Source organism: Lolium rigidum, chromosome 1, assembly GCF_022539505.1.
Source record: "Lolium rigidum isolate FL_2022 chromosome 1, APGP_CSIRO_Lrig_0.1, whole genome shotgun sequence".
Classification (NCBI taxonomy): domain Eukaryota; kingdom Viridiplantae; phylum Streptophyta; class Magnoliopsida; order Poales; family Poaceae; genus Lolium; species Lolium rigidum.
In genome coordinates this window covers 162368416-162395462 of record NC_061508.1, presented here as the reverse complement: position 1 = coordinate 162395462, position 27047 = coordinate 162368416, and the positions used below count along the sequence as shown (strand labels likewise).

Below are 27047 nucleotides of genomic sequence, written 5' to 3'. Positions count from 1 at the left end.
CCCCATGTGGCACCTCTTCGTCTCCCCTTCGGACTTCGTCTTCATTATGGTAAAATATTGACTTTGGCTTTTGTTTCGTCCAATTCCGAGAATATTTCCTGTATAACTTTTCTAAAATACAAAATATCACAAAATAGGGAACTGTCGTGGCATCTTGTTAATAGGTTAGTGCGGGAAAATGTATAAAAGTGCAACGAAGCATGGAGAAAACATATATAAATTGATGTAAAACAAGCATGAAACATCAAAAATTATAGATACGTTTGAGATGTATCATGAAGGGACGTGGATCCTTCGCGGTGGAGCGTAGCTTGTCCGATTCCTCCATTGCGTGGAGCTTGATCTCGATTTTGATTTCGGGAACTAAGAGGAAAGGAGAAATTATCAAAACACCCCTATGTTGCCGCTTGATATGTCTGTCATCGTTAATTGGTGGAGGGACCGATTTATAAAACTCTGAGACTTGAAGTTTATTAGAAAAAATTTACCAATGTCTCAAATAGCCGGGCCATGTCTAAACCCGAGTCTTACCACAAATCAGAACCCTAGCCACTCTCCGCCGCCACGCACGCAGCCAGCGCAAGCCACCGGCGCCTCTCCTTGTCAGGCGAATCCAGCGGCCGAAAGAGTTATTTCCTACCAGCGCCAGCCATCGGCGCCTCTTCTCGCCGGTACGGTTCCCCTACCTTCTCTCTCTCTTGATCTTGTTCTCCTCGCCTGTAAGGTTCCTAAGGAGATCAAGAAGGGCTGCTCATGATTCAACTGTTAGGATGGTGGTAGAATTCGGAGGATGCATATATTCACTGGATTTCTAGATTTCCTCCTTATTTCCAGATATATTGATATGTTGATTTGTTCCCGATCTCCTCTTTATTGATAGCTTTGTTCTATGGATCAATGCAAACCAAATTCGGTGCACATTTAGTTTACTGAATATTGTTGTGCAGTTGTAATTGCTACTGGCCTTATCCTAGATACTGAATATTGCTTAGCTTACTGAATATTATTGTTGTGTAGTTGTAATTTCTACTGGTCTTATCCTATATATGGAATATTTCTTAGCTTACTGAATAGTGCTTAGCTTACTAAATATTGTTGTGCAGTTGTAATTGCTACTGGTCCTATCCAAGATAATGAAAGATCATTTATTTCAGGGACATTATGGCAAATAATATGGATGTTATTGACATCAGCAGTGGAGATGATGCCAATGACACCTTCACCGATGATGAAGACATCATGAGTGAAGATGAGACACTAACTTTATCCCAACTGATGATGATGGTGACATGTGCAGTTGTGAAGGTAGCGGTTCCAATGATGACATGTGCACTTGTGGTGGCGATAGTAACAGCAGTTTCGATGATGACATGAGTAGCAACGACGATGACTCTAGTGCAGCGATGATGAGGAAGAAGATGAGCTAGAAGTTGCACTCCCAGAGTACATGGCTAGAGGTACTAATCTTCTTGATTATTTACATCATCTAGCTTACTTGAACATTCAAGATATAGCTACTTTCTACCTTTATGACAAAATATTTATGCACGTATGTAGCGCCTAATATTGGAGGGTGTTGTCTGTTTGATAAGTTCTCCATATTTGGAAACTGTATGAGGATGAATCCTAGTTAAGTTCAAATACCGAGCCAGCAAACAAGGGACTACCCATATCCACCAATCAAATACTATGTTCTCAAAATGATAAAAGGCAGAGTCATGGACAAGGGATTTCAGATGGTATGTTTCCTTCTTTCTTTAGTGTATCATGTATCTAAGTGTATTTCTGGTTGATCAGTAATCTGTCCTCCTCAAGTATTGTATGCAGTATTTACTTGATGTAGTGCAATGATAGAATCTTGAGCTATAACTTGGATTGGATCTAACTTTATAGGTTTTTGGACTGAAGTTTTCTATTGACTACCTCAACAACTACCTACAAGTTCCTATCCAGGTTGTTGTGAACTGCAACCGGAGCGAGCAAGAGATGTATGTCTCGATGAAGATGGAAAAGAAAGGAGGTGCAATCATGCCGACTGGATGGAAGGAAGTCGTCCATGCATTCAAATTGAGGAGGTGAAAGTGCATGGAGCCCCCATGTGTGGTTTTGGTAATTAATGACAATCCCTATGGACTAATGTTTGCATTGAGTTATATTTGTAGGAGTTGTCCATAGGCAATTCTTGAACCATATGTTGGCTTCAAGGTTGCAATAAGAAGAAATTGATGAAGGATATCAAGTGTCAAGTATGTCTTGAAGATGAAGATGAAGTGAGCCCTCAAGTTACTTCAAGACATCAACATGATGAAGAATGAAGAAATGAAGTGCAAGTTCAAGATGAGCCATCTCGAAGAGGTCCTTTGCTTGAGTCTTGCCATCCGAATGGTGGTCATGGTTATGTGAAGTTGCGCCGAAGAAGAAGCTCTCCCATGGTGGATTATGGGGGAGCAATCCACAAGACTTCGTCAAGCAAGCACAAGCAAGAAAGGCGTTCCATCTTGTTGAGGTCAAGATCGTCGTCATCGAGCTCAAGTGGAATGCGCAAGTATAAGGTTTGCTCTTGATAGGGTTTCTTTCTCACCGCTCTCATAGTGTAGTTGGAGACCGGTTTATAGTTTAGTTGCCGTACTATCAAGAGGGCTCTCAAGTGAGTAATTCGATCGTATCGTTCGGAGAGAGCTCAAACCTTTGCATCCTTGCATCATCTTTCTTGGTTGTTATTTGGACCTTATCCATGTGATGTTTTAGAGCTTGTGCTTATTCTCATGACAAGCTCTAGTTCATCGAAAACGGATTTCGTATAGATCACTTGTTGCGTTTTCGAGTTTGGTTCATCATCTTACTTGGTTTTATTTGGATCTTATCCATGTGATGTTTTAGAGCTTGTGCTTATTCTCATGACAAGCTCTACTTCATTGAGAATGGTTTTTCCAAGGGCAACTTGTTGCATTTTCAAGATTGGAGGTTTTACCGGTATGTCTTTTTGAGATAGGTCAAACCTTTCATCATTTGTTTCTATCCTCCTTTGCTGGACTATGATGTTTCTATGCATATTTTTGTAGAGCTCGTTGTTTTGATTTCAACGAGCCCAAGATCATCGAAATCGGAGTCCGGATGCAAAAGTTAAGCCCGTTTTAGTTTTGGTGTTTCTGCGGTTGCTTAGGCCGGATATTTAGGAAATATCCGGGCCGGATTATCCGGCCGGATATTTCGAAAATATCCGGCCCCCTCGAAATCGGCTAAGGACCTGAGGATTTGCTGCTCAGTATAGGGGCCGGACATTTGCCCGGATATTGTCCCGGTTTTGTCCCAGGGCCGGATTATCCGGGCCGGACATTTCGGAAATATCCGGCCCCTCGAAAAATGGCTAAGGACCTGAAGAAAAGCAAGTCTGATGTGAGGCCGGACATTTGGCCGGATTTTTACCAGGTTTTGTCCCTGAGGCCGGATTATCCGGGGGGGGGGGGGGCGGATTATCCGGCCCCAACTTAGGCCGGAATATCCGGCCCTGTTTTTGCCCAACGGCTCGATTTTCTTGGGGGGTATAAATACCCCCCTTCTTCCTCCTTGGGCTGTTGCTTCTCTCACTCTCTCTCTCCTCCATTGTTGAACTAGAGAAGCTTGCTCTATCTCTCAATCCCTCCATGATTCTTGCCCCCATTTGAGGGAAAAGAGAGAGGAGATCTAGATCTACACTTCTACCAATCATATCCATCTCTTTGTGAGTGGAACTCTCTAGGTCTAGATCTTGGTGTTCTTTGTGAATTCCTTTGTTCTTCCTCTCTTATTCCCCCAATAGCTTTTGTAGCTTTGTTGGAATTTGAGAGAGAAGGACTTGAGCATCTTTGTGGTGTTCTTGCCATTGCATTTGGTGCATCGGTTTGAGTTCTCCACGGTGATTCGTGGTGGTGAAAGCAAGAAGGTTGTTTCTCTTGGGTTCTTGGAACCCTAGACGGATTCTACGCCTTTGTGGCGATTTGTTGGGAGCCTCCAATTAAGTTGTGGATGTGTGCCCCAATCTTTGTGTAAGGCCCGGTTTCCGCCTCGAAGGAAATCCCTTAGTGGAACCGTGACCTAGGCCTTTGTGGCGAGGGTCACCGGAGATTTAGGTGAGGCGCCTTCGTGGCGTTCGGTGTGTGGTGTGAGTACCGCATCTCGGGGTGAGGCCTTTGTGGCGTTGGTGTGCATCGAGCAACCACACCTCAAGGTGAGCCTCTTGTGGCGTTCGGGAGCACTAAGCAACCGCACCTCTCCACCGGAGATTAGCACTCGCAAGAGTGTGAACTCCGGGATAAATCATCGTCTCCCGCGTGCCTCGGTTATCTCTATACCCGAGCTCTTTACTTATGCACTTTACCTTGTGATAGCCATCGTGCTTGAAGTTATATATATCTTGCTATCACATACTTGCTTGTATTGCTTAGCATAAGTTGTTGGTGCACATAGGTGAACCTTTGCTTAGAATAAGTTGTTGGTGCACATAGGTGAACCATAGTATATAGGCTTTGGGCTTGACAAAGTAAACGCTAGTTTTATTCCGCATTTGTTAAGCCCATCTCGTAAAAGTTTTAAATCGCCTATTCACCCCCCTCTAGGCGACATCCGTGTCCTTTCAATTGGTATCAGAGCAAGGTCTCTCATTCTTAGGCTTCACCGCCTTGAGAGTAAAGATGTCGGCTAGAGGATTTGTGCACGATAACACTCTTATATTAGATGGCACAAATTATGATGTTTGGAAAATTTGCATGCTTAGTCATTTTCGGGACATTGACCCTCATATGGAGAAAATTATAGATATAGGTTTTTCTCCTCCTATGGATTCACAAAATCTATCTTTAGAGGATGAGAAAAATTTATATCTCAATTCTCAAGCTTCTAATGTTCTTATGAATGCTTTGCGAGATGTAGGTGTTTTTCCATACTTGCCTTTTTGGAGCGCTCATGAGTTATGGACAAAAATTCAAGATAAATATGATGTGTCCAATATTATTAAGGATGATTCCATTGCTTCCACTTCCGGCCGTGATGAGTTCTCATCTTCATCCAATTCACCAAAGTGTGTCAAGACACAAGGTAATGATATGGTGAGTGGTGATGAAAATTGCAATGTTGATATTGAGCTTTCTATTGATGATTCTTCATCTCTATCTCATTGCAATGTTTCATCTACGGACTCAAACACATCTAGCACTAGAAATGATGTACATGCTTGTGTTGATAGTCCTTGCATATCATGTGTAAGTTGCTTGAATAAATCTAATGATGATATGCTTGCATTGTCTTGTGGCCATGATAAAAATGCTTCTATTTCCTCTAGTTGTTGTGTGTCTAACAATGTAGAGGAAACCAAAGATTCTATTGGTCAAGACAAGATCTTTAAAGGAGCCTCAAGTAACTCCTCATCTTTATCTCACGGTCCTCATATATGCCTTATGGCCAAGGGTTCCATGGTACCTCCTACCATGGAACCTAATATGTCTCGTGGTGATAAGGATGAGGATCAATATGAAGAAGAGGATTGGGTTGTCTCTCTACGCGATAAGGGTAAGAGCGTATTCAAGGTTATTTGCAAAGATAAAATTGCTAGCACTCACTTCTTTGAAATCTTGACTACCGCTATTGAGAGCCAAAAACTTATTTGGATGCATGAGAACACCATTGATAAAAAAGGTGCTCTTGAACGAGAGTATGCCGATGATGTAGCATCTTTAAAGAATGATCTTGAAGAAGAACAAGAGACCGTAGCCTCTCTTGAGGAGCAACTTCAAACCCTTGAGGTGTCTCAAAATGAAATAGTTTCTAAACTCACGAAGGAAAGAGACCATGCTAAAGCTCAAGTAAAAATGCTTAAAAAGGAAAATCCCAAAGTTGGTGTGGGTCATGATAAACTTGTTAAGGATCTAGATGATCTAGACAAGGCCCACAAGGTCTTGGAGAGCGAACATTCTATCCTCACCAAGTCCCATGAGCAACTTCAAGCTTCCTATTTAAAAGAGCATGCTATGTTACCCTCTCTTCTTAATATGTCTTGTGATGATGCTTGTGCTACTAACTCTACTTCTTGTGAAGCATCTATCTTGAAGGAGAATGTTGAGCTAAGGGCTCAACTTGAATTGCTAACTAGCAATTATGGGAAATTGGAAGAAAATCATGGAAAGCTTTCTAGCTCCTATGAGGATCTTCTAGCCTCTCATGATAGGCTAAAGTTAGCTCATGAGGCTATAATATCTAAGGCAACAACTTGTGAGCCTCATGTGGGTACTAGCACTACTACTCAAAATGTTATATTGCCATGTGCTAGTCCTAGTAATTCATCCACTCATAATATTGCTAAATCTTGTGATGAATTATCTTCCTTGCCTTGTTGCTCTAACAATGAAGGGTCTACTTCCTCTAGTACTTGTGTTGTTACTAACCATGTAGAGGAAATCAAAGAGCTCAAGGCCCAAGTCTCTTCTTTGAAGAACGACTTGGTAAAGGGTCATGGAGGGAAATGCAAACTTGACAAGATGTTGAGTGTGCAACAATCCCCCAATGACAAGAGTGGACTTGGATTCAACTCCAACGACAAGAACAAGTCCAAGAACAACAAGATTAAGAAGGGCCAATTACAAGTCAAGGACCCGGCCAAGATTGTTTGCTTCAAGTGCAAAATTGAAGGGCATCATGTTAGATCTTGCCCTTTGAAGAAGAAGCAAAAAAGGGAAGCGGCCTCAAGCTCAAACTCATATTCAACCTCAAGTTGAAGAAATGCCACTTCCCAAGAATAATCAAGCCAATGCTCCCATTGTGGAGAAATCTAGTGAGAAGAAGGCGAAGAAAAGAACTTGCTACATATGCCGTGAGAAGGGCCACATCTCCTCCTTTTGCACTATTGGTACCTCATCCAACTCTATCTCCATTGATGATGTTTATTCTCTTCGTAAGGATGATGGTGGCAATGTGTTTGCCAAATATGTTGGTGCTCAAAGTGGTGTCAAGAAAAGAACCATTTGGGTTGCCAAGCCTATTGTGACTAACCTCTTAGGACCCAACTTAGTTGGGGACCAACAATCCAAAACTTGATCAATAGGTGCTCTTTGGAGGGCATTGGAGACTTGGCTACATCATGAAGAATTAAGGGATCTTCATCATTTATATTATCTCAATCCAAGTCTTGGTTATCTTGCTTCTATCATATGATCAATGTTCCTCCTTGCGGTAACATGTGCTCAACTCATTTATATTGAAAGTTACTCGCCCCTTTGCATGTGTTTGTTTTGTTCCTAACATGTGTTTGTATATGTTGTGCTTCCTACTTGCTTTTCTTGAGAAATCAAGTCTATGCATGTTGGGTTGCACACCATGTATTTGTGTTTGTGTTGGAGCCTCTTTGCATCTTGTTGTATCTTATATGGCTCTTATGAGCGATTAATGGACAATCCCATTTTGGGGGAGTGATATTCCTTTGGGAATTTCATGATCCTAAACAATGTGTGTACATGAGGAATATCACTTAGAATTGATATTGCGAGATTATCTAGTCGCTATGTGGTATGTCATCTTCATGAGAAATTCAAATTCTAATGTCCATTAATATCTCTACTTGGATCTTATTTGCCTCTTGTGAAAATAAATTCCTTATCACATTATGGGGGAGTAATAAGCTTTGTGCATATTACAAGCCTAGAAAATGTGAACATTTGAGGTTGTGTCACATAGAATTGATACCGTAAATTATCTCTCTCCTATGTGGCATGTTTGCTCAAACAAGCTCCAATTTGCTTAAATGGCTTCATTGCTAATATCTTTGTGGATCTTATTTGTGAAAGTTTTTCTTGGCATGGTTTTTCACAACGTATCCCTCAATACATTTTTGGAAAACCATGTGCTTCAAGACATACTATTAATTGCTTTGCATGATGGTATGAATACTATTAATTGCTTTGCATGTTGGTAGGAATACTATTAATTGCTTTGCATGTTGGTATGAATACTATTAATTGTTTTGCATGTTGGTATGACTAATTGAAGCTATCAAGAAACTATCTTTGCATGATGGTTAACTCTTATCTTTTACCATATGCTTTGTTCGTTGTAAATATGATCTTATGTATACTTACAAACTACCACTAGGAAATATTTCCTAATACCTCTTGTCCTAGGACAATTGGTAATCAATTATGAGGTAGATATTTATTGATCATATCTACATTGGCTCTTGTATTTATATTGCCTTACTTATTGCCATGAATTTGTTGTGCTTTGACTCCCATGTGTCTTCCTTGCATCTTATGGATCTAATTTGTCTATTCAAACTTTCTTAGCATTTTTAGTAGATATAGGTAGCGCGATGATCCTAATTTTGTGCATTTTGTATCCATATTATAAATCCTAGATAATGCACTAATCTTGGGGGAGCTCTCCTATATTTGTTATAATGCTTAAACTTATCTTGATCTTTATCAAAAAATTGGTTTTGGGAGACATAAATTTTCTTTTTGGTACTTTGTGCCATCATAAAAAAGTGTCGAGGGTTTGGTTTATTTGTTGGAACCTTGCTCTCTTGGGAGTTGGTTATCTCATTCCTTTGTGCTTAGGTTTAATTAGCTTCTTATAATGAGATAAGTCTTTGGGTCAATCTTGTGTTGATTTGATTCTTCGATATAATTTGGACAACCATTGTCTCTTGATTTATTCGGTGTTTTGTCGAAATTGTATCTTCCTTTGGTTCTTGAAAGTATTGTGCATGCATATTTAATGTATGTATATCTTATAGCATGTGTTACTTTCTTTGATCCAATATATAGGGTAAACTCCATCAAATCCTAATTTGATTAAGATGTGCATGAAATTCAATTTCATATCTATATGCACATAGTATTGTGGAGTTTGTCCTATATTTTGTAGTGTCTAACTACTTCGGACCCAATTGGTTTGGGGACCATTTTGTACTTACCTTTGTGTTAGGTACAATGGATATGCATTGGATGCTTGTCTCACTCTTGGAAAGAAGTCGTGACTTCATGGTAACTTGAGGCAAGCTAGGATGGTCAACGAATACGTATCTACTACATCCACACCAATGCTATCTTGGTAACAAGTATCTTCTCATGCATACTTTTCTTGTATTCAACCTTATGGTTGCATCTTGGCATGAATCTCTTGATTTGCAAATGTTGTGCTTCTTGCAAAAGTCTTAATGAAACCTCTTTATTGTGAATGTGAGTAATTTGAGATGAGTGCATTTGTTGGGAAGTATTTTAAATCATGCTCATGATTCATCCATCCCAACTATGCCTATCTAGCAATTTTGTTGCATATCAATTCCTCAAGGCTCTCACATGTGCAATATAGATGAAAGTGCAAATTTAGTTACTTCTTTTGGTATCCCCGTTTGTGATACTTGTTGCCTTTCTCAAATGCATCCCAACTATCTTCTATCCCTTGTTGATATTTGTGATGTATTTTAGTTGTTTGTGGTTGAAGTTCATGAATGTACAATAAGATAAAATTGAGCCTTTGGCCATGCTATTATGCAAAAATTCTTATTGGTATATTGCATGACTTCGTCTTGGATATCATACTATTTTTCTTGCGTATCTATTTTATGTGTGCATGTTTCTTTGTGGATAATTATCTTTGTGATATTGCCCACTTAGAGAAACTTATACACATAAGAGATGATACATCTCCTTTTGATATCTTATTTTTTTATTGCGTGTTGATTGGTCATGCTAAGCAATATAATTCATTGAAGACTATGATGATGCTTTTTGCTCATCCTTGTAATAGTCTTATAATATGCTTTATCATGTCTTTCACATATCATCTTGGTTGAGCATTTTTATTATGGTGCCTCTTTCTTGTTTCTCAACTATTTGTTTGTTGCAAGTGTTAAGCTTATTTTTCTATCTATGATCTATTGCAAATGTTTGTGTTTTAAATGGTAATGAGGGAGTGAGGATTCCATGTTATGCATATTGTATTCAAATACAACATTTTAATTTATGCATGTACCTTGGGGAGCTTCCTCATTTGATTTAGAGCACTATCTTGTGGTGATCATTAGAGTTTGATTCACTTGGTATCTTTTGTTTTTTAATGATATTTTGGGAGTGATGATTCCATGTTTGTGCACTTTATACTCCAATGCAAGTTGTCTAGTTTCGTGCACAAACCTTGGGGAGCTTCCTCATTTTATTTAGAGTAATATTCTTGATCTTATCATAATATCTATCTTTCTTTTGGTATCTTCTTTGTGGTTCATTTGGTTGCTTGCTTCATTTGTTGAAGCTTCTAGACTTTGTTATCTTTTTGCAATCTTTGATCCTATCTATAGTGTGATTCCTTCCGAATATTCGTCATTGGATATGTGCATTTGATTCCACTCAAATTATGAGAAATGCACACGCTATGGAGGAACTCTCACTATATTGGTCTTCTAAATTTTTCACCCATTTCGGCAATTGGTGCCAATGGGGGAGAAGTTTGGAGGGTTTAAGGGAATTTGGTTATGTCTTTGCTTTGTGCTTAAGCATGTGCCTTTATTGCATTGCATCTTGTTTCTTTGCATAGTTGAATATTTAGAGGAAACTCCACTAGCTTTGAATGCCAATATATGCAATGAAAGTCAAGATCGTTCACACATGCATATATTATGGGGGAGTTTGCTCTATATATTCAACTTATTTGTTACTTAAATTCCTTATATAAACCCTCTCAAAGAGATTGTCATCAATTACCAAAATGGGGGAGATTGAAAGTGCATGGAGCCCCCATGTGTGGTTTTGGTAATTAATGACAATCCCTATGGACTAATGTTTGCATTGAGTTATATTTGTAGGAGTTGTCCATAGGCAATTCTTGAACCATATGTTGGCTTCAAGGTTGCAATAAGAAGAAATTGATGAAGGATATCAAGTGTCAAGTATGTCTTGAAGATGAAGATGAAGTGAGCCCTCAAGTTAATTCAAGACATCAACATGATGAAGAATGAAGAAATTAAGTGCAAGTTCAAGATGAGCCATCTCGAAGAGGTCCTTTGCTTGAGTCTTTCCATCCACATGGTGGTCATGGTTATGTGAAGTTGCGCCGAAGAAGAAGCTCTCCCATGGTGGATTATGGGGGAGCAATCCACAAGACTTCGTCAAGCAAGCACAAGCAAGAAAGGCGTTCCATCTTGTTGAGGTCAAGATCGTCGTCATCGAGCTCAAGTGGAATGCGCAAGTATAAGGTTTGCTCTTGATAGGGTTTCTTTCTCACCGCTCTCATAGTGTAGTTGGAGACCGGTTTATAGTTTAGTTGCCGTACTATCAAGAGGGCTCTCAAGTGAGTAACTCGATCGTATCGTTCGGAGAGAGCTCAAACCTTTGCATCCTTGCATCATCTTTCTTGGTTGTTATTTGGACCTTATCCATGTGATGTTTTAGAGCTTGTGCTTATTCTCATGACAAGCTCTAGTTCATCGAAGCAGATTTCGCATAGATCACTTGTTGCGTTTTCGAGTTTGGTTCATCATCTTACTTGGTTTTATTTGGATCTTATCCATGTGATGTTTTAGATCTTGTGCTTATTCTCATGACAAGCTCTAGTTCATTGAGAATGGTTTTTCCATGGGCAACTTGTTGCATTTTCAAGATTGGAGGTTTTACCGGTATGTCTTTTTGAGATAGGTCAAACCTTTCATCATTTGTTTCTATCCTCCTTTGCTGGACTATGATGTTTCTATGCATATTTTTGTAGAGCTCGTTGTTTTGATTTCAACGAGCCCAAGATCATCGAAATCGGAGTCCGGATGCAAAAGTTAAGCCCGTTTTAGTTTTGGTGTTTCTGCAGTTTGCTTAGGCCGGATATTTAGGAAATATCCGGGCCGGATTATCCGGGCCGGATATTTCGAAAATATCCGCCCCCCTCGAAATCGGCTAAGGACCTGAGGATTTGCTGCTCAGTATAGGGGCCGGACATTTGCCCGGATATTGTCCCGGTTTTTTCCCAGGGCCGGATTATCCGGGCCGGACATTTCGGAAATATCCGGCCCCTCGAAAAATGGCTAAGGACCTGAAGAAAAGCTAGTCTGATGTGAGGCCGGATATTTGGCCTGATTTTTACCAGGTTTTGTCCCTGAGGCCGGATTATCCGGGGGGGGGCGGATTATCCGGCCCCAACTTAGGCCGGAATATCCGGCCCTGTTTTTGCCCAACGGCTCGATTTTCTTGGGGGGTATAAATACCCCCCTTCTTCCTCCTTGGGCTGTTGCTTCTCTCACTCTCTCTCTCCTCCATTGTTGAACTAGAGAAGCTTGCTCTATCTCTCAATCCCTTCATGATTCTTGCCCCCATTTGAGGGAAAAGAGAGAGGAGATCTAGATCTACACTTCTACCAATCAAATCCATCTCTTTGTGAGTGGAACTCTCTAGATCTAGATCTTGGTGTTCTTTGTGAATTCCTTTGTTCTTCCTCTCTTATTCCCCCAATAGCTTTTGTAGCTTTGTTGGAATTTGAGAGAGAAGGACTTGAGCATCTTTGTGGTGTTCTTGCCATTGCATTTGGTTCATCGGTTTGAGTTCTCCACGGTGATTCGTGGTGGTGAAAGCAAGAAGGTTGTTTCTCTTGGGTTCTTGGAACCCTAGACGGATTCTACGCCTTTGTGGCGATTTGTTGGGAGCCTCCAATTAAGTTGTGGATGTGTGCCACAATCTTTGTGTAAGACCCGGTTTCCGCCTCGAAGGAAATCCCTTAGTGGAACCGTGACCTAGGCCTTTGTGGCGAGGGTCACCGGAGATTTAGGTGAGGCGCCTTCGTGGCGTTCGGTGTGTGGTGTGAGTACCGCATCTTGGGGTGAGGCCTTTGTGGCGTTGGTGTGCATCGAGCAACCACACCTCAAGGTGAGCCTCTTGTGGCGTTCGGGAGCACTAAGCAACCGCACCTCTCCACCGGAGATTAGCACTCGCAAGAGTGTGAACTCCGGGATAAATCATCGTCTCCCGCGTGCCTCGGTTATCTCTATACCCGAGCTCTTTACTTATGCACTTTACCTTGTGATAGCCATCGTGCTTGAAGTTATATATATCTTGCTATCACATACTTGCTTGTATTGCTTAGCATAAGTTGTTGGTGCACATAGGTGAACCTTTGCTTAGAATAAGTTGTTGGTGCACATAGGTGAACCATAGTATATAGGCTTTGGGCTTGACAAAGTAAACGCTAGTTTTATTCCGCTTTTGTTAAGCCCATCTCGTAAAAGTTTTAAATCGCCTATTCACCCCCCTCCAGGCGACATCTGTGTCCTTTCGGGGAGGGACCGTTGACGTCGAAACCCCCGGCGGGCGGAGACGGGCAACACCGTAGAGCCGGGAACAACTAGGGCTGCGGCTGGCCCCGGTCCCTCGGAGCGACGGCCCGCAAAGCCTCCTGGTCGCACGCACCGATGTTTATCACAAGGGCGTGCCACCTGACCTATACCTGGTCGGGAAGGTGTGGATGATGCCTCGCTTAGTTTCCTGCAGGGGCACACACGTAAACATTAAATACGAGCCTCGATCGGCTCTCAGGTTATCCTGTGAATCGGCTCAAAGAGCCGATCCACCCATGATTCGGACGAGGTGTCCGAATATATGGTGGTCCTGCTTGATCAAGGTAAAGCTAATGAGATCTACGACGATTTAGGGTTTTCACCGCATAATCGGATCGTCCTACTCCAGAGTTGGGCCTCGCGGCCACGCACGGTGATCGTAAGCCGATCCTAAACAAGGCCTAAAAACCAACACGAGGTTGATCCCGGAACATCCCGCTTAGGGCCAACGAACGACACCCTACGTGCCGTTGGATCCTCCCCCCTTTGTAAGGCCTAACTATTGCGGATATTAAACTAATCCTTGTAGAACAAGGAGCAATCGTAACGGATCAGATCTACTAAACTATGATCAAGCGGGGTGCCGCCCCTACACCTAAGATAGGTGTAAGGGCGGCTAGACATGCAAGGGTTGCACTACGAAAGCATGTAATATGAAGAACAATGCTAACCCTAACACGTCTAAGATAACTACGTTGCTCGCCATCAAAAAGGCTTCAGTACGAGCAACGCATGAACAACGGGGGGAGGCTTGTGCTGCCTAGATCGCAAGATGCGATCTAGGCAGCATGATGCTTACCGGTAGAAACCCTCGAGACGAAGGGGTTGGCGATGCGCCGAGATTTGTTTGTGGTTGAACGTTGGTTGTTGTTTATTCCATAAACCCTAGATACATATTTATAGTCCAGCGGACTTTCTAATGTGGGCGTGCACTAAACCGTGCACGAGTAAGATTCTAACTTCTAAACTAAGATGCGATCTAATATATTACAGATACACAGGCAATTAAGCCCAACTTGGTATAAAAGGCCGATTCACGTATTCCTTCTATATATATTTCTTCAAGCCCATCTTGATCGCGGCCCACCTCTGACTCGGTTAAATTCTGGTGATAACACATGCCCCCCTGGTTTTGGAAATGACATTTCCAAAATCATTATGCTCTTCTTTCGTCGGGTCATGTCGTGGCAGAACTGTTGCAGTATCCGTCATCATGATGCCCTACCTTCTCAACTTCTTCGCGTGACCTGGTATTTTTTTTTTAGGCACCACTTCCTCGGAAACTGATGTGGCATTCAATTTCCACTATATCCCCTTTTATTTAACCGCTCTGCACGGCTTAATCCTGCATCTCCTTCGCATTAGCACTCCAGAAGCCGTCCTGCGCCACCATGTCTTCCTCCTCCTCTGCTTCATCGGATCTTTCCACCCAGTCTTCTTCGTCTCGCGCGCCGACGCCGGAGCCGAACCCGACGGAGGCCCACGCGGCCAACATCCGCCGCGCCATTGAGGCCGGGGAGGAGTCTAGCCATGACTTCTCCCTCTGGTTGGAGGATGACAAATCCTCGACGGACGGGGAGAGTGACCTCCGCTACCTCGCCGACGGGGAATCGGAGGAGGAGAGCGATGACGATCGCTTCTCCTGGGACGACTTCACCACCTCCGAGGAGGTGGAGGAGGCGGAAGAGGAGGAGGACGACGACGATAGCTTCCCCGACGAGCCGCCGGCCAAGCGCCATTGCCCCTGGCCGGGAAATCTGAGTGACTTCGACAGCGACGACGACGACGACGACGAGGAAGATGAGGACAATGAAGGTCCTGCTGGTGGCCGCTGGAGCAGCGACGGCGAGCCGGCCGGGAGCAGCGCCGACACCGGTGATGACGGCGACGAGGAGGGAAGCGACGGCCCGTAGATAGGACATCTAGCATAGGACCAGTAGCAGTAGATGGGGCAATGCATCCCCTAGTACCTCCTTTTGAGGACAATCAGCTCCTTATGTAAGAAATCTATCGATGAAGAACTTTCCCCAATCTGATTTTGCCGATTCCTTTTAGCTTATCTTAGCCGATCTGTCCCTTTGCCAATGCGTAACGAGCCGATAGCAACGCATCGGTCTTTCAATCTTTACCCTACCGTTCTTCGACTGATGATTTCCAGGAGAGCCCTTAAACTTCTCCCATCGGTTTCAGCGATCCTCTTCAGCGAGCGCTCATCATTTTGTGAAGAAGGTTGCAACGACGATCAGCCGATGGTACCCCAATCGGTTCCTTAGTAGAGCATCTACCAGGCCTGCTGCCCCCCGAGTCTCAGCCAAGGCAAAACAGAGACGAGGATACGCAAATTAGCTTGTATGGACCTGGGCTTGATCATGTCTGAGGGAGCTTCTTATGCAGAGCCAGCCGATTTGAACATAAATCGGCTTCTCAAAGCAGAGAGCCTTCAAGGTGAGCTGCCCCCCGAGCTTCTTCAGTTCTTGCCGGCTAGATCGGCTCCCCGAGCTTCTTTTGGTGGATCTAATGCAATCCATCCTTGACCTGATCTGCACGTCCAGGCTGCTCTTGGCCTTGTCCTTGAAGAGAGGATCCGAGCTCTTAAACTACTCCATTGAGGAGTTCTTTCATTAAAAACCTTCTTCGTGTTCCATTGACCCTCTGAACGTACCAGTTATTCCTCTTGAGTCGATGGCCATGCATCGGCTGTGCTCAAAAAATTTCGAATTTTCAGAATTTTTTACGGCCGACTTGTGCATCGGCCCCCATACTCCAATACCCCTCACCAAAGGATGAGACGCTTCCATTGCATATCCTCGTGTTTTATCCACCTGGGTGCCCCCCCGAGCCGATTCTGTCAAGAGAATTGATGGTATCGGCTCTGTCGGATAACATGTTGAACCCAGGCAAAATGTATGGTGAGGATAATTTTGGCCGATTGCCGGAATCGGCCTCCACGTTGCTTGCTCGGTGAAGGTTTTGTAATGTCCCTTCATAATTTTTTTGAGGCCGATCACAAGGATCAGCCTCGCCACGTTTGCTTACTGACGTGCTCTTGCTACTCGTTCAGGCCGGTAGATGAAACCAGCCCAAACTCTGACTTTATCATGTTGGTGCGCTTGCTGTCGCCCACCTTGAGTGCATCGTGTAATCGTGGAGCACTAAGCTTTGTCGGAAGAACGAGCACCATGTTTGGTGCCAGCCGATGTTTCATCATCGGCTTTCCTTTGCTTGGGGCGCCACTCCATTTTCCGTGGACGACCCTCTTCATCCAGAGTTCGCTGAACCTTCGCAGCCAGATCAGGCCTTGCCTTCCTCAATGTATGCAAGTATAACCTCTCGGCTTCTTCCAGGCCTCGCAATCGTTGACCCCTGCGTTTCTGGGAACGGCTGAGTCCGTCAGGGCACCACCTTGGCTGGTGATACCTGTCTTCTTCTTCTTCTCCCTCGTCTTCTGAATCTTCGAGATCTTTCAACCGAGGGGACTCAGCTCGTTTGCTCTGTGGCGGGAGAGGCCCTAAGCGCTCGAACACGGACACGTTGGCTGCCTCCTTCTTCTTCCGGTTGCATTACGGGCAATTGCCGATTGTTGGCAATCGGCTCATTCCTGAATCCCAGCGGTGTACTGAAGAAGGGACAATCCCGGTCCTGTCCTCGTCGTCTTGCTCCCTTGCCTTTTCCTTGGCACAACGCTCGTGCTCCTCCTCATCGCGATTATGCCGACGATGTCTTCTGGCTTCTCTAGCCAGACGATCTCTTTCATCATCATCGCTGGACCGTCGGCGTTGGTCGTACTGACTCACATACTTGTTGAGGAGGTGATCAGAGAGAGGTCGCTGATATCTTATGTTCTTCACTTCTCCCTCTGTGACGTAGCGCTTGCCGTCTTGGCGGAGCCGATCGCGTGGAGCGGCTTCCTCTGTATCTTTGCTATGAGAGCAGCTACCCTCATCTCCATCCTTGCCAGCGTGGTGTCCCAGATCTACCATATTGATTTGGCACGAGAAATCCGGCTGGCATCCTCCGTGGTAAGTATACTCTACCATGTTTACGGCGGGGAAGGGGTGCGTGTCGACCTTCATGGCGTATTGGTTGAAAATCAACCGTCCGTTTTCTATCGCCATTTGGATCTGCTGCCGCCACACCCTGCAGTCGTTGGTGGTGTGGGAGAACGTGTTATGCCATTTGCAGTATGGCCTTCCGTTCAGCTCTTGTACCGTGGGGAACTTGTGGCCTTCGGGTACCTTTATATGCTTCTCCGTGAGTAAGAGATCAAAAATCTGCTCCGTCTTGGTCACGTCGAAGTCGAACCCTTTTGGAGGGCCTTGTGGCTTCACCCATTTGCAGGTCACGGGGCCTGTCACTCGAGTCCATTCAGCCACTGCTACCTCCTGATCTCCCATGGCACCTTCATCTTCGTCTGCCTCAACCACAGTCACCACCCGCTTGAATTTGTCCTGGTAAACATCTGGGTGGCGTTGTTCATATGCTGACAGCTTCTGCACCATGTGCGCTAACGAAGGGTAGTCTGCTTGGGAGGCCACGTCCTTGATTGATGATGAGAGACCCACCACCGCCAACTCGATTGCTTCTTTTCACTTATATGAGCCGAAAAGCATCGGTTCCTAATGGTCCTGAAGCGGCCGGACGTATTCTGCCACTTGTCTCCCGCGCTTCGCCGTACTTGTGCTAGATCGGCAATACCAACATCGGAAGCCTCTGAGTGATATTGCTCATGGAACTGCTCTTCCAACTGCTTCCAAGTCCGGATGGAGTTCGGTGGTAGCGATGTGTACCACCCGAAAGCCGATCCTGTGAGGGACTGTGCGAAGAACCTCACGCGCAACTCGTCTGACGCTGAGATCGTGCCCGAGCTGTGCCAAATATCGGCTCACATGCTCGATGGAGCTGGACCCATCTGATCCACTAAACTTCGTGAAGTCCGGGAGCCGATATTTGGGTGGCAGCGGGATCAGTTCGTAGCTGTTGGGGTACGGCTTGGTGTAGCCGAACGCCTTCCTTTTCGGCATCATACCGAACTGATCTTTCAGAATTGCACAAATCTGATCCGCTGTGATGGCTGAAGGTGTCGAACCCTGAAGATTCGCCGGGGTAGCATACTTAACCAGCCATGCTTGCTTGTCCGGTTCTAAGCCAACTGCAGGAGCTGGGCTTTGGAGGTTTGTCGGAGTGGCGTACTTAGCTAGCCACGATTGCTTCTCAGGATCAGCTCCTGACGTTCCTCCTGCCGTTCCAGAGGCCCCTGATATTGCCGCCTGGTTCGAGAGTGCCCAGGCGTTGCAGTCCGGCACATATGCGCAAGCGTATCCGTGCGGGATCTCCTTGGGTGCCTCAGGTAGGAATTGGTAGTCACTAGGATCACCACCAATCTTGTAGACGACGTATGCCGATGAGTTCGGCAGTTCCGGTGCTGCCCATGCGAACGGCTGGGGCTGGAGCGGCATCTCTCCCTTGAAAGTCCCCAAAGCTGGTCCCGATGGAGAATACCGGTGGCTCATGATTTCCTTGACGACGCGCAGAGCGACACGCTCCAAGGTGTTCACCAGGCTCTCAGAGTGGCGGTGCAGCGAATGAGCCACCATGTAGTTGATCTCCTGCCGCAGCGACCTGGTGCGTTCTTCTGACGGGGCGGACGAGGTCCACTCCATCGAGCGCGCCTTCGGGTGTGAAACCCTTCCACCGACGCCATGGGAGCGGGTTCGGTGGAAGGAGCCGATGAGTTCGGCTTCGAGGGCCGCCTTGATCTCGTCATGTTTCTTCTTGAGCTCATCGAGGCGGATCCTCGTACGTGACCGGAGTGTCTTCCGCCATCTCGGATGTAGATGGCGATGTTGTGGATGTCGCGGGCGGTCCCACCGGGCGTGCCGAGAATGTGTTGACGTCGAAACCCCCGGCGGGCGAGAGACGGGCAGCACCGTAGAGCCGGGAACAACTAGGGCTGCGGGCTGGCCCCGGTCCCTCGGAGCGACGGCCCGCAAAGCCTCCCGGTCGCACGCACCGATGTTTATCGCAAGGGCGTGCCACCTGACCTATACCTGGTCGGGAAGGTGTGGATGATGCCTCGCTTAGTTTCTGCAGGGCACACACGTAAACATTAAATACGAGCCTCGATCGGCTCTCGGAGTTATCCTGTGAATCGGCTCAAAGAGCCGATCCACCCATGATTCGAACGAGGTGTCCGAATATATGGTGGTCCTGCTTGATCAAGGTAAAGCTAATGAGATCTACGACGATTTAGGGTTTTCACCGCATAATCGGATCGTCCTACTCCAGGTTGGGCCTCGCGGCCACGCACGGTGATCGTAAGCCGATCCTAAACAAGGCCTAAAAAGCAACACGAGGTTGATCCCCGGAACATCCTGCTTAGGGCCAACGAACGACACCCTACGTGCCGCTGGATCCTCCCCCCCTTTGTAAGGCCTAACTATTGCAGATATTAAACTAATCCTTGTAGAACAAGGAGCAATCGTAACGGATCAGATCTACTAAACTATGATCAAGCGGGGTGCCGCCCCTACACCTAAGATAGGTGTAAGGGCGGCTAGACATGCAAGGGTTGCACTACGAAAGCATGTAATATGAAGAACAATGCTAACCCTAACACGTCTAAGATAACTACGTTGCTCGCCATAAAAAAGGCTTCAGTACGAGCAACGCATGAACAACGGGGCAGGCTTGTGCTGCCTAGATCGCAAGATGCGATCTAGGCAGCATGATGCTTACCGGTAGAAACCCTCGAGACGAAGGGGTTGGCGATGCGCCGAGATTTGTTTATGGTTGAACGTTGGTTGTTGTTTATTCCATAAACCCTAGATACATATTTATAGTCCAGCGGACTTTCTAATGTGGGCGTGCACTAAACCGTGCACGAGTAAGATTCTAACTTCTAAACTAAGATGCGATCTAATATATTACAGATACACAGGCAATTAAGCCCAACTTGGTATAAAAGGCCGATTCACGTATTCCTTCTATATATATTTCTTCAAGCTCATCTTGATCGCGGCCCACCTCTGACTCGGTTAAATTCTGGTGATAACAGGGACAAATCTGTGTCTTCAGTTTTAGAGATCAGCTAGGTACGAGGGTCCAAGATGCTCAAGCTAGGCTCTGCCTTGTTATTCTCCCTCTTGGCAATTAAAATGCCATTGTTCTAGTCTCTTTTGTAATTATCGTGAAGTTGGAATGTTAATTGTATGGACCTTTTAGTAAGTATGGGTTGCTAAGTACGTATCAGCTAATGTATGGACGGTTAAGTAGTTAAACGTATGGACTGTTAAGTAGTTAAAAGTATGGACTGTTATGTATTATGAACTATATGGTCCTTTTGGGCAATACTATAAGTATTATGAACTGCTACAAGTACAATTATGAAGTTATTTGTACTGATTTTTGCAGGCAGTTTCCAAAGTGCCCCAGAAGATCATATATTTGCAGGCACTATGGAAAACTTCCCTATAAGATCTTTCCCGGCACTTTTGGAAAACGCCCCAAAAAATGATCTTTCCTAGCACTTTGCAAAAACTCCTCAAAACATCTCATCTTTTCCCGCACTTTTCAAAAACTTTTCCAAAACTTGATTTTTTTGTGCACTTCGCAAAAATGCCTCTAACAAAGTGCCTGGAATAATCTGATGTGACATAGTGATTGTTGGGTGGGTGTTTTTCCCTTTCGTGAACGGGCCTTGGCCCATTCGCCCTACTACTAATAACAACTCAACAACTCAGGTCCAACAACGAGTGTACTTTTGGTCCGATCAACCACAGCTAGTCTACGGTGGTGTGAGAAGCGGCCCAAGAGACATCTGATGAGGCCAAGAGACGTGAAGGAGCCGTGAGTAGCCCTAGCTTGATGCATTTCACTATCTCTTAATTAGTCTCAACATCAATAAGCTCCGAGATTTTTGTGTACATAATATTACCTATTCGTGTTGCAGTCATTCTGTTAGGGCTCCCTGGGATCCATGCATCGGTCCATATATTAATTTGTGATGAACCATCATCCATAAGAGTTGGTAAAGAAGTGAATTTTATGGTTCTAAGTTTGGCACTATGATTATTATCAAGAACCTCATCCATTAGAAATTGACAGAAAGAACCACCTGCCCCAACGAATTGTTAAGAAGGGCCACATGTGAATGAAATTGCCAAAAAGGACCACATCTCCATGGCGGTAGGCCTGCCAGGCAACACGTGGCACATTCCACCATTAGCTCTGGCGGCAGGCCCTGCCACCATCCTGTGTGGCGACACGTTACCCGACATGGTCATCGTAGAGCGTGGTGGGACATGCTGCCACTTCGCGTGCCGGCACACAGAGCTGGCATGTTGCCACGTCATCCCACCTCCACAGGAAACGGTGGCATGTAGACAAGTCATCCTGCCGCCATAGCCAACGGCAGCATGACCCACCATCGACGTCATCTTGCTGCCATAGCCAACGGCGGCACGTCGCGACATCATCCTGCCGCCACGGCCAACAGCGGCAGGTGTCACGTGTCGCCAGGCAAGCTCTGTCGCCACACAGAGGTGGTCCTTTTTGGCAATTTCATGCATAGGTGATCCTTCTTGACAATTCGGTGGGATAAGTGGTCCTTTCTGTCAAAATTTCCATCTAGTAGTCAAATCACCTATAGTCACTGCATAACGTGCCATCTTCTATTGCCTTTGATCCATTGAAGCGCCAAACATTGCATCCCATGAGACTCCGGGAAATATTGTTGTACAAAAATTGGACACCCTAAATTATTCAACTTCAATCAAATTTACCAAATTAATTGGGCAATGCACCTAAGAAACTAATTGGAACAACTAGAAAATAACCCTAACAACAACTTCCAACAATTTTCTTATCAAGGAGAACAAAATATGGAGTTCCCAGAAAATCACTTGAGCAATCATCAACACTCATGAACATCAGACTGCATGCACCCAAATTATCTTTATGAGACCGTAGCTCCTGGTGTTTTCATTGTTTCCCACTGCAACAGAAAAAAAACATGGATGAGGGGGAGGAACAATTAGGCAGAACTCTTACGGGTTAGATGTTTGTTACATGTTTATGGGTCAAATGTTAGTATTAGTATGACAAGTAGTTACCTTTCCTAATCATGCTTTCCCTTGACATTGTACTTGCACATTTTTTTCTTGGCACATTTGATCAATATGTCGGCAGAGTCAATACCTAGAAAATAGCATGACATATATATGTTCATATCGTGAAACCAAAATTTTAACAAGGCATGAGAGAAGAACTTGTTAATTACCAGCAAGATAAGCTCCATGTACATAGCCATTGTATTTTTCGCTTGTATGCTCACCAGTGAAGTAAACCCTCCCAACTGGAGCCTGAATTGCATGCCAGAAGAAGAACAGAGAGATTTAAATATTAGCACCGCAATTCATAATTCAACTAGTAATTAAAATGCAAGGAATGTGAACTATATATTTGTGTACCCGGATGAGGTCATATTCATAGCGGTTGACGCCAATGGGCCAATTGGAGAAGGAGCCCTTGAAGAACCTGTTGGACCACCACCTGGGCACAAGTATCTCGGTGGCCTCTGGCACATCCTTTCCGGGGAACATCTTCCTGAGCACCTCAACCGCCTCCGCCATGGTCTGGTTATCAGGCTGCTGCTCGATCCTCCTGGACTCATCATCGGTGACGGTCACCAGCAGCACGTCTGACCCTGGGTACTGCTTCTCGAACTGCTGCCACACCGGGTAGTAGCCTCTCCTTTCGCTGGCATAAAGGAAGAACTCCGTGCCAGGCCCCTCTGGCCAGAACCTCTTGGGAAATTTTAGGAAGATCTTGGTGTACACGGCCATGTCGAACTGGTAGATGGACACGATCTTCCAGGAAGGCAGCTGCGGCTTGAACTGTATGAGGCCGGTCTGCAGGACACCAAGGCTGGCGGAGACCATGACATAGTCGGCCCGGTACACCTTGTTGTCCTCCGTCCCAACCGTGACGCCGCTGGGGAAGTAGTTGATTTCACGTACCACTGTGTTTAGTTTGAGCCTGGGGTCAACGATGTTGCCTGACTTGCGGTCGGTCTTGAGGTACTGCCCGGCGACGTGGTACACGATGGACTCGAAGCCGCGCTGGTCGCCCACGAAGTAGACGTCGTCGCCGAAGTTGTCAAACGTCGGTAGAGGCTGCGTGTTCTGCAGGCTTGTCACACGCGGCGGCTCCGCGAACTCGAAGTCGTGCTGGTAGTAGTCCACCACCATGTTCACCGGCGTCGATGGACCGTTAGGCATACTGCAACACGTACATACCATCGCACTCATTTACATATGCGAAAAGAAGTGCAAGAGTGGATGCTTGCAGGCAGAGTTCTATATATATATGGGCATTTGGATTAAATATTTGTGGGCTTTGGAACAAAAATCTTTGCTAAAAAGGTACTCACACGACCGTATCAAGCAATGGTACGGCAAGCATATGGAAATATGATGTAGTCGCATGCATCCATCATGACACACGAACCGCATGATTACTTGCGCACTGGAACTGCTGCTACAAGGCACGTTTGGAAAGCTTAGTTGCATCGGCTTTTGGTTTAAACTATGGCTACACTTGGTTGAAGCCCAATCTGTGGTGAAGCTTTTTTATTTTTTGTTTTTCGAAAAAGAGTTCACCAAATTGCATTTCACTATTCGTGTCAGGTATCGCTTTTACTTAGATTACTAATTCATTGATTCGTGGATGGAGGATATGTTAATTAGATTGTCGCTTTAAATTTTAATAATGTCTCACCTCTCAATCTCGGATCCACACATGGTCCGCGAGGGTCATCTCAGCAGCTGCGACGCCGGCTCAACTTACCCACGGTCAGATTCTAAGAGCATCTTCACCGGGGCATCCCATAGCAGCTTCGATAGCTTTTATGGGTCGGCAGCTAAAATGCACTCACACCGGCGCGCCCCCAAAAACGCCGGCTAGTTTCTGAGCCTAATAGAAGCGCCGGTAAATCCGTGCCGACCACTTCACGAAGGGCGCGAATCGGACGCGCCGGCGCCTCGCGTTTTGCGATGGGGCCCCGCTGTCAGTGATGCCAGGGTGCCGTGCAGGAGATTTCCCGCCACGACGCCACGCGGGAAACTCTCCCGCCACGATGTCGGGCGGGAAACTCTCCTGCCACGCTGCCGCGTGGGAGATTTCCCGCCTCGCCGCCGGTCTATATTAACCCCTCCTTTCTCGCCTCTCACTTCAGTCGTGGAAAAAAATCTAAACCCACAATGTACGATGCGTGGGATGAGGCGGCGCTAGAGGCGACCGTAGAAGCCGTGGAGGAGGACCCGCACCTCACAGAGTACGAGGCGTGGGAGGAGGCGGTGCTAGCGGCGACCGTAGATGCATTTGTTGCGGACGAGCGACAGCAGCAGGAGGCGGAGCGGCGGCACCGGGAGGCGGTGCGACGGCAGCGGACTGTTGAGTTGCGACAGCAGTGGTGGGAGGAGCTTGCGCTGCTGCGGGAGGTGTGGGAGGAGCTTGCGCTGCTGCGGGAGGTGTGGGAGGAGCATCAGCGTCAGGGTGAAGTCTATGAACGGCGGCGTTTGGCGGAGATGCAGCTGCGGCTACGGAGGCAGGAGGTGGAGCACCGTCGGTGGCAGGAGGAGCTGGAGCAGCAACTGCGTCAGGAGGCGGCGGCCGCAGATAGAGCGGCCTACTTGACATTCGTGGTGAAGAGAGCAGCGGGGGGGGGGGGGGGGCGACGATGGAGGAGCAGCGGAAAGAGCAGGCGGCGCAACAGCGGGTGATCGTCCACCTCCATAGAGCCGGGTGGCCAGTAGGCTAGAGCTGAACCAGATTTCACATTCCTCGATCCTGAATGACATGAAAATGAAACTACAAGAAAATATTTAGTTTTTCTAAAAAAAATCCTATCGAGACTGCCGGTTTGGGGGCGTCGGTGGGGGAACAACATCCCCAAATAGAGGATGTAGTGCCGACGCCCTACGACTGTGTCGGCGCCCATGCTGGCGCCTATTTGGGCAGCGCCGGTGAAGATGCTCTAATCCCCGTGTTCTTATTTACATGTCACACACCCATTTAGGAGTTTATTTTTGTACAACAATTTGGCCAATAATATATAGATATGCAAGGTATACACTATGTGCTATCCAACTTATAACATTGTATTCGTATTTGAAAAAGAATTCTAATGATATGACATACTCCTACTACTGTCCTACATATAGCTAGGCAAGGTTCAAAGGTAACACGTTGCAATACTAGGCACTATACTTGATATGCGAGGTGGTGTGATTAGTTTGTGTATACGTACTGGTCGTTGAGGCGTTGCATAGCCATGACGGACATGTCTTGTTGGCCGCTGTGGTGCAGGGTGCCGGCGAGCTTGCTACCGCTCTCTTCCACCTCATCCGTTCTCTTGATTATCTTCTCAACAAGTTTCTCCTCGTAAAGACCACCTCTGCATCCACACGAGAAGGTATCCATAAACGGATCATCCAAGGAATTTATTTTACATATAACTTGTAATAACTTAACACAAAGGAGTTAACTTAAGAAAAAGTAAGGTAATGAAAAAAGATTCAAAACATATACTGTATTATGGTTTAGGGCTTGTACACACTCTTGCTTGTAGGTGTTCCTGGCGAGGTTGTCAAAGTCGGAGCGGAAGGTCCTGAGGTTGAGGCCTCCTGTACCGTTGGCCATGGTCCAGATGGGGTTCATCTCGTCTCCATTCACACCCTCCACCCAGTTGGCCCCCATCTCCACGTTAACCCCGGCGAACTTCGTCTTGTGGATGCGCCCGCCGATACGGTCGGTCGCCTCCAGGATAACAAAGTCGGTAATCCCAGCCTCGGCCATCCTCTTCCCAGCCGAGATCCCTACAAAGCATACGTTAAGCAAGAGCACTTGCATCCGTTGGGTGCACGCAGAGCTGCCGCAAATGTCTATTGCTATCTGTAGTGTAGTAGCTAGGCACTTACCGGACATGCCGGCGCCGACGATAATGACCTTGGGACCGGCGGCGGACGCCAAAGAGGCATATTGCCCTACAACCACTACGAGCACCAGAACTATGGCTCTCGAGGGCTTCATCTCTAGCATCTCTCTCTGTCTCTCACTCTTTCACACAGGAACCTGGACAGTAGCCTGGAGACCTGGAGACTTAAACAGTTGCTTAGCTAGCTTGTTATGAGCGATACTAGTCCATTGGAAGTGTATATAAGGAGCTGAGGACACGGTGTGCAAGGCGCGACAGGCGGGTTTCTTTTGATTTTGGGCCTTGAGTATGCTTCCCGTGTAGCTTGTGCCGTAGCAAGCTGCACTTTTGAGTCGTGGGGGTCTCTTTTATCTCTTTATCTCTTGTTTCTATTGGTCTCTGCCTTTTCTAAACCGCGTTAGTTTTAGCAAGTTAAGCCATATTCGTGGAAAATGTGGAATGCTATGGACTTCCTTGTTCATATACTTTCTAAAAGTACACAGAAATTTGCAGCAGAGAGTTGTTGTGTTCCTAAACAATAAATGGGGATGCGTTGGAACTTGGAAGTAACCTTATTTTCGTATATCTTAGGGCATCTCCAGAAGGGTCCATTTGCGGTTGTGCGGTCGAAAAATGGGTCTGCACCTCAACCCAATGGCCCGACGCATAATATCCGGTCTACCCGCGGGGATGTAAATGCGACCCGAACTTGCGCCGTGAATGCGTGCGCGGTTAGCGCAC

General features: G+C 45.9%; 1 protein-coding gene across 1 annotated transcript; it reads right to left on the bottom strand.

Annotated features, from left to right (window-relative positions):
- Nucleotides 1–22448: 22448 nt before the first annotated feature.
- Nucleotides 22449–26431, bottom strand: LOC124682679 (polyamine oxidase 1-like). The gene is made up of 6 exons (XM_047217320.1): nt 26311–26431; nt 25950–26208; nt 25641–25787; nt 22801–23611; nt 22611–22692; nt 22449–22528 (listed from the first exon to the last, which is right to left on the bottom strand). The coding sequence occupies exons 1-6, from the start codon at nt 26429–26431 to the stop codon at nt 22449–22451; spliced, it is 1500 nt and encodes a 499-aa protein (XP_047073276.1).
- Nucleotides 26432–27047: the final 616 nt, after the last annotated feature.